Below are 10,613 nucleotides of genomic sequence, written 5' to 3' on the forward strand. Positions count from 1 at the left end.
ATGTGTCCCGCAGACTGAGGATGGGCTTTTAGTTTCAGGGCCTCCAGCAGGGCGGCTGGCGGGAACCGGGCAGGGAAGAGGAGCCTGCATCCCGTGTGGCCCAGGGCAGCGTCTGCAGAAGGCTCACCCGCGCTCTCTCTTTGCTCCTCAGGTCTCCTGACAAACACAGCCCCTGAGGGGCCCTGGGAGGGGCCTTGGCTCCCTGGAGAGCCCACGCCTGAGCCACAGTTCTCCGCCCGCCACGGACTTGGCCCATTCTCTGCCGCCCGCTCACTGTTTCCCTGTGGTACGTGAAGGACGGCCCCAGGCCTCGGCCTCCTGAGCTCCGGTCTGTCCAGCCGACCCAAAGAGGCCGGACTCAGACACACAGGTGGGGGCGGCTCCGGGCACCAGCAATACACCGTCTGTGGGAGCCCGGCCGCGCCCAGCCCCCACCGACCGTGGTGTTGGCCCTGCCGTCCTCGGAGGAGGAGGAGGAGGCTCCTGCAGCCACAGGAGGGTGCAGCCCAGCCCGCCTGAGACGCGACGCCCGCCCCAGGGGACTGTCAGGCGCAGAATCGGCTCCTCCTGTGCCCCAGACTGTCCGAATTGCTTTTATTTTCTTATACTTTGAGTATACTCCATAGACCAAAGAGCAAAATCTATCTGAACGTGGACGCACCCTCGCTGTCGGGGTCCCTGGGGTCGCCGGTGGGGGTGGGAGGGCACGGTGGCAGAGACATGCTAGTGGCCCCGGCGGAGCGGAGAGGGCAGCCGTGGCGGCAGCCTCCACCCCAGGAGCACCCCGGCACACCCTCGGAGGATGGCCTTTGGCTGCGTGGAGGCAGCCCGGGCGGGGCCGGCGATGGCCCCCACGCAGACGCCGAGAGGCCCCCAGGAACACAGACCGCTTTACTCCTCTGTACTTAGATCGACTTGACCGTACTAAAATCACTTTCTGTTTTAACCAGTTAAACATGCCTCTTCTACAGCTCCATTTTTGATAGTTGGATAATCCAGTATCTGCCAAGAGCATGTTGGGTCTCCCGTGACTGCTGCCTCATTGATGCTCCATTTAGCTCCAGAAAGCCAAGCAAAGAACACGCGAGTAACACTTGTTTGAAAGAGATCATTAAATGTATTTTGCAAAGCCTAAAGTTATATATTTAACAGTTTTTATATGTTGTATATTTGTAGAAAATCCTATTTAACAATTAACGTGGCAGTCCCGGCCATCCGGAGGGTCGGGCCGAGCCCCGTGTGTTTCTGAAGGCTCTGCGGGTGGGCCGCGGACCCCGGGGTGCCAGGCGTGGAGGCGGGACTCTGGGAGAAGCGTGCGGAGGACCGTGGCGTCCCGGACGTGTGGGTCATTCCTGGGGAGGCCGGGTTCCCTTCTCTGCGGGTCGGGCTTGGTGGCTGCTGACCCCCTCTTTGGTCTCCGTATTGGTCAGCACTGAGTGTACAATATTTTCAACCCGCTTCTTCCAATGGGTTTTGTTTCCCATTTCCTGCCCCTTTCTCCACTCACAGACCCTGAGGCCGGTTGGTGGCCCTTCTCCCCACGTCCATGTCCCGCGTTCTGAGAAGTCCTCTGTCTTCGTGTCAGTAGGTCCAGAAAGCGGCGCTGGGCAGAGGCGCAGCCGGGGCCAGCAGGGCCGAGGAATAAGGGACAATCTGTTCCTTCTCTCCCGGCCATGGTACGCCAGCCTCCCTCATTTTCCTGAGTTCCCTGAAGTATACTACCTACCAGTCCAATTAACACGAGTATCATGCTAGCTCTGTCCTACTAAAAAAAAAGGTAAAAAAAAAACTATATAGAAACTGTTCCAGCAACCATAGACTAGATAGGAAAGGAAATCATGTATTTAAGACCTGTTCCAGTATCCATGAGGGCTTCATTTACCTTTCAGCCACCACAAATTTGCAGGCATTTGTATCCTGGACTACAAGGAGGGGCTGAGTTTGGGTTTGTCATCACGGAGGGGCTGGGCCTGAACAGCGCCCTTCCTGAGCTGCCCTGCTCCTCGGCCTCGCCCGCAGCCTCTGCCAGCCAGTGTCCTCACGGCCTCCCTCTCGCCTGTTTATTTGGAAAGCAAATATAGACAACTTCGAGGGCAGAGATCGGGAGATTTCAGATGTTACAGCATATTTTTTTTTCTTGTTTTACAGTATTCAATTTTGTGTTGATTCAGCTAAATTATGAAAAATAAAGAAAAACTCCTTTGATAAGCATGGCTCTTGTTCCCTGGCCGTGGTGTCCTGGAGAGAGGCTGTGGCTGGTGGGGGTGACAGGCGGGGCCAGCACAGTGCCCATGGCCCTCACGGCGTAGCTGGCGCCACCTCTGCAGGGCTCATCCTCGCCTGTGAGCCCCGAGTCCTCTGTACCCACAAGGATGGCCTCTGAAGCCCAGCCCCAGACGAGTGGGCAGTGCCTGACTGCAGCTCTCTGGGGTGCTGTCATCCCAGCCTGAACACCGTGCCCTGAGTCCTCCCCAGGTCTAACGTGCGGCCACCTGAGTGCCTTGGTTCCCCTTCATTCCTCCCCTGGCCGATGGGGAAGCCCAGGCCGCCTGTGGGAAGCTGGCCCCACGCAGGCCCCGGCCACAGAGCTCCCAAGGAGACCCAGGAGTGAAGCACCCGCTTTGCGGAGACGTCCACCCGGATCCCTAAAGAGCAGCGTTGGAGCCCAGGGCCGCCTTGCTGCCCACACCTGAGGCCACCTGGGTGGAACCACTGGGTCCTTCCCAGCTGCTCTTCATAGAGCGTCGGCCTGGACAGCTGGGCTGAGGGGCTAGGGCGTGGGCTGCCTGGCCATCTGCGCTTCCTTCCAAGGAGACATCACTGGCCTTTGGAGCCACCAAGGTGGACAGACAAGGCCTCAGCTTTTCCTGCCAGGGGCTGGGCTTATCCTGGGAGGAAGGGCAGGAGGCAGGGCCATAGCGGCCGCGGGAGCACCCAGGCCGGCCTCTCCCCAGTCAGGAGCCCCAATGCCTGGGCTGGAGGGTCCTCGGTTCCCTCCCACAGAGGAAGCACAGCCTGGAGTGTGGCTCTGAGACTCTGGTCAGCACAGTCAGATGGGATAGGGCAGCCTGGCTAGGAGAGGGTCGCCAGCCCGCTCCTGTGTCACAGTCAGAGCTGGGCGGAGAGCAGCCCCCGCCATTGATAATACCTGAGGAGCAGCCCCACGCCCAGAGGCTGAGCACAGGGGCCTGACCCTGGGCCTGTCCTCCTGCTATGAGCCCCATGCAGGCTCTGGGGGCCGAGTCTCCTGGGAAGCTCCCTGCCACCTGGGTCGGGATGCACCCGGGCTCCCAGCGCTGGCTGCACAAGCCCCGTCGGGCCCCCGTGTGCTGAGGGAAGAGGGTCCCTGCCTCGCCTGGCTCAGGCTGGTGAGAGCACTGCCTGCCCCACCCAAGGGGAGAACCGGCTGGGTCCCTGAGGCGAAGGTTGTGGGAGGGTCCTTTGCAGGCGTGGATACCCACAGATGGGCACCGTCCGCTAGTGCCGCGGGGGTGGCCGCAGCCTCCTCTGTGCCCGAGCCGCCCTCCCAGGGCCCGGGCCAGCCGAGCCAACAGCAGTCTGCGAACGAGACACTCAGGGACAGTCCTCGGCCTCCCAGGACCCTCTGCCCAGGGCCCCCACGGGCCACCCCGTGCAGCCCCAGCAGGACAACAAGAGCAGGCTGAGGCTACACCCCAAGGGGACGGCCTTGGTTAGGGACGGCCCTGGCCAGGGCTGTCTAAGGGGCGGGGCCAGGAGTCTCTATCCTCTCATCCTGGGCAGCGGAGCGGAGTCACAAAGGCCTGGTGTTCCACACGATGGCCTAAGGCCTGCCATGCTGCCTCTCCGAGCCTCAGTCTCCCCATTGGTAGAATAAAGAGAACTTGCCAAGCTCATGAGGTGGCAGGAGTGGAGGGTGACCAGCACTTGGGACGAAGGTGCTCACAGTCCCGATTGAAGCCTCGCACTTCCTTCCCAGGCCCCATGTCACCCTTGAGGGGTGGCCCTGGACACTGGTGCTTGCCTGTCACCCCCGCCTCATGGAACCTCAGGCTCTTGGGGGTGCATCTCCCAGGAAACTCTTCGTTCAGTGCTGGCCTTCGGAGCTGCTGTCTGAGCCGAGCTCTGTCTCTCCCTGTAGTGAGGAGTGTGACCTGGGACACATGGCTTCCCTGGGCCTCAGCTGCCACATCACAACGCAGGGCCCCCACAAGCCTCTGCCCTCCTGAGGTCCTGGGCCAGGGTACGTTCTCCTATGAGGTCTTCCTGCTGCTGGCCCTGTCTCAGCCGTGAGGGACCCCTCCAGACTAGCCAGTTGAGACTGGATGGGATCCACGTCCCAGGGGCTGGATCCACATGGGGGCCTGCCTGGGTGAGAACAGGGCAGGAGGCAGTGGCTGGCATGGGTGGCGATGGCGCAGCAGCAGCAGAGAGCAGGCAGAAGGGCTCTGTGGGAGAGGAGTGTGCACATAAGTATGAATGTGAGTGTGTGCCCCTGTGGTTTGTGTGATGTATGCGCATATGCGGTGTGTGTATGGTGCATGTGCAGTGTGTGTGTATGTGTGTATAACCGTGAGCATGTGTGTGCATGTGTGTCGTGTGTGCCTGTGAGCATGTGTGTGCGCATGTGTGTGCCTGTGTGAGCATGTGTGTGTGTGCATGTGTGTGCATATGTGTGCCTGTGTGCATGTGTGTATGTGCATGTGTGCATGTGTGTGCCTGTTTGTGCCTGTGTGCATGTGTGTATATGTGTGCCTGTGTGTTCCTGTATGTGCATGTGTGTGTACATGTGTGCCTATATTTGTTCCTGTGTGTACATGTGTGTGCATGTGTGCCTATGTGTGCATGCCTGTGCCTGTGTGTATATATGTATGCCTGTTCCTGTGTTTGTGCATGTGTGTATATGTGTGCCTGTGTTTGTTCCTGTGTGTATATGTGTGTGCATGTGTGTGCGCACCTGTGGGTTTGTGCCTGTATGTGTGCATGCATGTGCATGTGTGTGCCTGTTTGTGACTGTATGTGTACGTGTGTGTTATGTGTGCATGTGTGTCTGTGACTGTGCATATGTGTGTGCATGTGTGTGTGCCTGTGTGTGTGCCTATGTGTGCTTACTTTCACGAGCACCCTCACGTACTGAGCACTTTCTGAGTTAGGGGTCCAAGGAGGAGCCCTGCAGGATTCCTGAGTTGAAGGATCCCTCCGGAATGGGGAGTGGTCCCCAAGGTCAAGGAACCCCAAGGTCAAGCAGCCCCCAAGGTTGTGCCCAAAGTGCCTGTCGGAGGGCAGCTGAGATGGGCTGTGCCGGGACCTTTGGAGCCCACCCAGTGCCCCCCAGTGCTGCACTCAGCCAGTGGTTTCAGCAGCCTCTGAGCGGGGGCATTGGAGCCATCAAGTCCTGCTGCTGTCTTGTATCTTCTCTTTTCCCATTGCCACCAAACAGGCATGTCCTCAACAGGGGCTGCTTGGCCAAAGCCACAGCATGGGTGGCAGGGCCCACCTGGCCACCTGCCGCAGATGGAAATGGGGGAGGGAGCAGACCATTTTTGTTGATGCCTCTAAGACTTGGGGGTCACCACCTGCCACCTCGTAACTTATCCAAATCCAACTGTGGCAGACCGTGGCCTGGGGTCGCCTGCTTTAGAACATTTGGAGGTAGACTTTTGAGCTCTCATTGACTTTCCTGTCCTGTTGAGCTTTGTGGAAATCCTGTCTACACCTGCATTCTGACTCTTTGTGGGTCTCTGTGTGGCCACCAGCATCTCTGCCCATAGGCGGCTGCAGCAGCGTCACCAAGGCCCAGGGTCCAGTACCAGGGTGAATCTCAGGGGTGCTTTCCTTTGGCTACTCCAAGGCCTGGGCCCTGTGGACACTGCCTGCCTTCCCTCTAGGACACAGGCGGGACACACGACGGGGGATGGAGACCCACATAGGCAGGGAGCAGCTCGGAGTGTGTGGATGTCTCTCCAAGATGTCTGGAGACGGCCCAGGGTGATTTGTCAGAAATGAGAGGACCATTCATGTCGCCTCCCGGGTTCTGTTCAGTTGTTTCCTGGCTCTACAAAGCAAATGCCAACCTGCCTGAAATGAGACAAATTCAAAGAGAAGTCCTCCTCCCACCTCCAAAGAGACAGGCCCAAGCCAGATCACAGGCCAGGTGGCAGATGAGAACAGTGAACGGCTTTGTGAGGTCACAGTGACCACAGACCCCGGGGTACCCTGGGCCCAGGACCCACCTATGAGGAAGGCATGTGGCGTAAGGGGTCCATGTGTGTCAGCCTGTGTCCTGTCCATTTCCAGTTGAGAAATCTGATGCTCTGCAGTAGGACTAACCAAGTCAATAACATTGTACTGCATCCTGAAAATGTGCTCAGAGAATCAGTTTAGGTCCTCTTATCACACACGCACACACACACATGCACACACAGGCGCACAGGAAGTGTGACTGTGGAGGTGATGAGTATGTTAATTTCTGTGTAGTCATCATTTTACTGTGTTTCTGTACATCAAAACAAACACCATATTGTACAACTTAAATATATACAATAAAAATATATTTTTTTAAAATTTGCAAAGGAGCCTTTAAGAACAAGAACAATGGGGAGCTCCCAGAGAGCCAGACAGCCTGGAAATGCAACCCCAGCAGAGCAGGAGGAAGACTTGGGCCAACCCTAGATCCAGTGAGCATCAGCTTCCTATGCACCCGTCTTCCCTCACACGCCTCGGATTAATTCCTCCTACTTAATTTCTCTCTTCAGATGCTCCCTGGACTTCACAACCTTCCCTCTCTCATGGTCTAAGTTCAACCCTATTTCTTGGTGTAAATTCCATGTTTGGCTTTTCAGGGAATGGCTCTTGCTCCAACCTCTTAAATGTTGACACCATGAGGATTCTCTTCTCCTTCCTCTTCTCTCTCTCCAGAGCGGCGTTATGTCCTCAAGTCTTTCTTCTTCACCGGGAGATAAGGTTCTCGAAATAAGACACTACAGCGCCCTTCTTTGTCTTGCCACAGCCTGGTGTCGATTTGTTAAGGGAATGTCCAAATGTTTATTGGAATAAACTTCCTACAGGCAAGGACCTTGGTGTTGTGAGCATAGGCACGATGGGTGGGGTGCTGGGTGTTCATGAAGGTTCCATTTGAAGGGTCATAGGACAGCTGGGTTCTGTGTCCCAAAGTCTCAGAGTCGAGGCTCCCGGGAGGGGTTGCAGCAGCCAACTGGCCAGGCTCCGGGTGAAGGAGGGTCAACTCTGTGCAGCATGACCAGCTCCTCTGCAATCAGATGGTCTCCTGCCCGCCCAGTGTGTGGGATCCAGAAGTTCCATGAGTGCCTGTGCCGTGGGGCAGACTGGCATGAGTTACAGAGCCGATATGGCTGCAGCACCTCGGACCCTTGCAGACACACGGTGTGCCAGGAGTGTGAGGAGACAAGGCGGGACCACAGACCATAAGGTGACGGCCTAATGGGAAGAGCCTCTGGAGACGTGAATGGTTGGCGCCAAGTGTTCACGGCAGATTGTCGCGCTGACCGCACTCTGGCTCACATCTCCCGGAGGGAGTCGTCCCACACAGCTTTGAGCCGGCATGACTTCCTCTGTCCAATGAACAATAGCAAATGTGATGCAGGCAGACGTTTTTAAAGTCCTGGCTCATCAGAGTGCCCTCCCCCTGCATGCCCTCAGTGAACTGCCACCCAGTGAGCCAGCCGGGGTGAGGCTGCAGCAGGAGGGACCACAGGAAAGGACAAGCCACCCCAGCCCTCCCAGCGGAGCTGTCAAAAACCAGCCAGTTCCCGGCCCACCCACCAGCTGATGGCCATCAGGGAGCTCCCCAGGATCTGCCAAAGAAACCCCCAGTCAAGCTCAGCTCAAATTGCAGACTCGGAACAAACGCTAAACAAAGGTGTTTCCAGATGACTGACGGCCACTGAGAGCCAGGCAGCAGCAGAATAGCTGAAAAGTTCTGGGGTAGAAAAATCAATCTTTTCCAGGCTAAAACTTCACATCCGCAAAGATATACTTTTAAAATGAGGGCAAAATAAAGATACTTGCAGAAAAATAAAAATGGAGAGGAATAGAGTCCCAAAAGGGTCTTACTCAAGGAAATACTAAAAAATGAGACAGAAAAAAAAATCCTAGGTGGACTTTCAGAGATTCAGGAAGGAACGAGCAGGGGAAGATGAGGAGAGTGGTCCTAGAAGATGATGGTCAGGTGATTCCATTCATGGGCAACAGTGGTGACATCCAAACACGATTACCCAACGCAACCATCTGGAAGCACTGGGAATTGAACACAGGCAGGAAGAAGCTGAGAAGGCACTTTGGAAGAAATGCAGCTGCATCAGGTAAGGACTGCCGGCTCGTGGCTCCTTGCTGGAGGCGGCTCCTTGCTGGAGGCAGCTCCTGAAACACCACCTGTAGTTATAGGAAAACCATGGCTCTGCAGCTTCAGGGGGCAGACACCAGCCTTTGGAGTGACAGAACAGCTGAAAGTGCACGGAGAAAAGCACAGATGGGCTGAGACCCAAAGTCGGAGTCAAACTTGCCCAAATCCCCGGCTGACTACTGAACAGCGAATGAACATGGGATACCTGGAGGAATGAGGCAGAAATTTGATGGAAAATGCCTCTGATGATATTCACAAGAATTCTGTGCCCTTGACAGAGTTCATTCCCCAGCCTATATGGTCCATGGTACTGAAAGAGGAAGCTGTTCAGGCTCAAAGAAGGAAGACACTGGGGATGCCAGAGCAACTAGGAATTACAAGGTAGTTTCAGCAGCCAGGGCCCTAGAGAGGGGGTGAGCCCCCAAATCTGAGTACGTACACTGCCCAAATACATAGCTGATTGCCAAACCACACAGTTGCAGGATTAATACATGGGACCAGATAAAAAAATAAACACGGTCATAAGCTCCCTCTCTGTCACAAAACAGCAACAATGAAGCCAGGCAGAGGCCACCTGCTGCATTTTTCAGGGAAGACTGCTTTGAAAGCAGTCATATTAGCTGCCTGTGGTAACAAAGAAGCAATGCATAGAATAATAACAGACATTTCATCCAAAAAATATTACTTCCATTAACAAGCCTTCCTCTAACGTGTGCTAGACATGCAGAGAAATAGTCAAATGTGATCTGTACTCAGGAAAAAAAAAAAAAAACAGGCATGGAAACCCACTGTGAGACAGCTTTTATATTGGATTTTGCAAAGACGTCAAAGTAGCTAATATAAATATGTATAAATAATTAAAGAAATGTGTGGTATTAATGAATTAGTAGCATTTCAACAGAGAAGTGGAAACTATTTTTAAAACATAGTAGTTCTAGAGGTGAAAAATACAATATCAGAAAATAAATTGAAAAGTGTACCAGATGGATTCAATAGCGGATCAGAAATAGCAGAAGAATCAGTGAACCTGAAGATAGGTCCATAAAAGTTGTCCAACCTGAGAAACAGATAGAAACTGATAGAGAAAAAAATGTAAAGTCTTCAGCGACCTTTGGAACACTATCAGGGAGTCCAACACAGGTGAAATCAAGCCCCAGAAAAAGAGAAAATGCAATATCCATTTTTAAAAAAAAATAAGGAAATAAGGCCAAAACTTTCCAAACCAGTGCGAATATTTACAGACCTATTCAGATCAACAAACCAAAGTGGGATAAACATAAGAAACCACAACTGGAGGCCGGGCGCAGTGGCTCACGCCTGTGATCCCAGCACTTTGGGAGGCCGGGGCTGGTAGATCACGAGGTCAGGAGATTGGGAACATCTTGGTCAACATGGTGAAACCTCATCTCTACTAAAAATACAAACATTAGTGGGCGTGGTGGCACACACCTGTAATCCCAGTTACTCAGGAGGCTGAGGCAGGAGAATTGCTTGAACCTGGGAGGTGGAGGTTGCGGGCCACTGCCCTCCAGCCATGACAGGAGTGAAATTCTGTCTCAGAATAAATAAATAAATAAACACAACTAGATAATATGATAGTCAAACCTTGGAAAGACAAGGTGAGGAGAAATTCTTAAAAGCAGCAAGAGAAAAATGGCACATTTCATAGAGGGGAACAATGACATGACTAATGGCTGACTTCTTACCCAAAACAGTGGAGGCCAGAGACGTTGAGGAGACACATTGAAAGTGCTGAGGAAGGGAAATGTCTGTCATCCGAAGATTCTATATCTAGAAAAACTGTTCTTCAAAGGTGAAGGTGAAATAAAGACAAAAGTGAGAAAAATTTACTTATTATTAATAGGATTGCATTGCAAGAAATGCTAAAGTGTTATGTAAATATAGATACATGTGCACATAATCTTATAATTCCTATAGAACATGCATAGGTGTTTAAAACAAAAATTATAACACTGTGTTGTTGGCTTTAAAATGTGCAGAGGCTTTCTGTATCTCTGTATAACGGTCTATAGCCCAAAGGATAGATGGAACAATAGAGCATATTCCCTTGTAAGTGTCCTACTTTGTTCAGAAATCATTTAATATTAATTAACTTTAAGGTGGTTGTGATGACATGTTATAATCCATAGCACAACCACTAGAAAATACTGCAAAGAAATTTTACCTAAACATGGATTTGAGTGGTATGCTGAAAACATTTGATGGCCACAAAGTCATAAAGGGAATAATATAG

The 10,613-nt window shown here is 53.3% G+C and overlaps 1 protein-coding gene across 2 annotated transcripts in view; it reads left to right on the forward strand.

The window, feature by feature from the left end:
* Window positions 1-2,212, forward strand: part of TAFA5 (TAFA chemokine like family member 5) — a 216,844-nt gene extending 214,632 nt beyond the window's left edge. For both annotated transcript variants that reach the window (XM_021668667.2, XM_064368242.1), the window contains exon 4: window positions 152-2,212. In XM_021668667.2, the coding sequence (XP_021524342.1) occupies window positions 152-160 (9 nt within the window). In that variant the 3' untranslated portion in view covers window positions 161-2,212. The remainder of the gene's footprint in view (window positions 1-151) is intronic.
* The last annotated feature ends 8,401 nt before the right edge of the window (window positions 2,213-10,613 follow it).

This window comes from Aotus nancymaae, unplaced genomic scaffold (genome assembly GCF_030222135.1).
Source record: "Aotus nancymaae isolate 86718 unplaced genomic scaffold, 86718_ANA_hifiasm-v0.15.2.pri h1tg000076l, whole genome shotgun sequence".
Classification (NCBI taxonomy): domain Eukaryota; kingdom Metazoa; phylum Chordata; class Mammalia; order Primates; family Aotidae; genus Aotus; species Aotus nancymaae.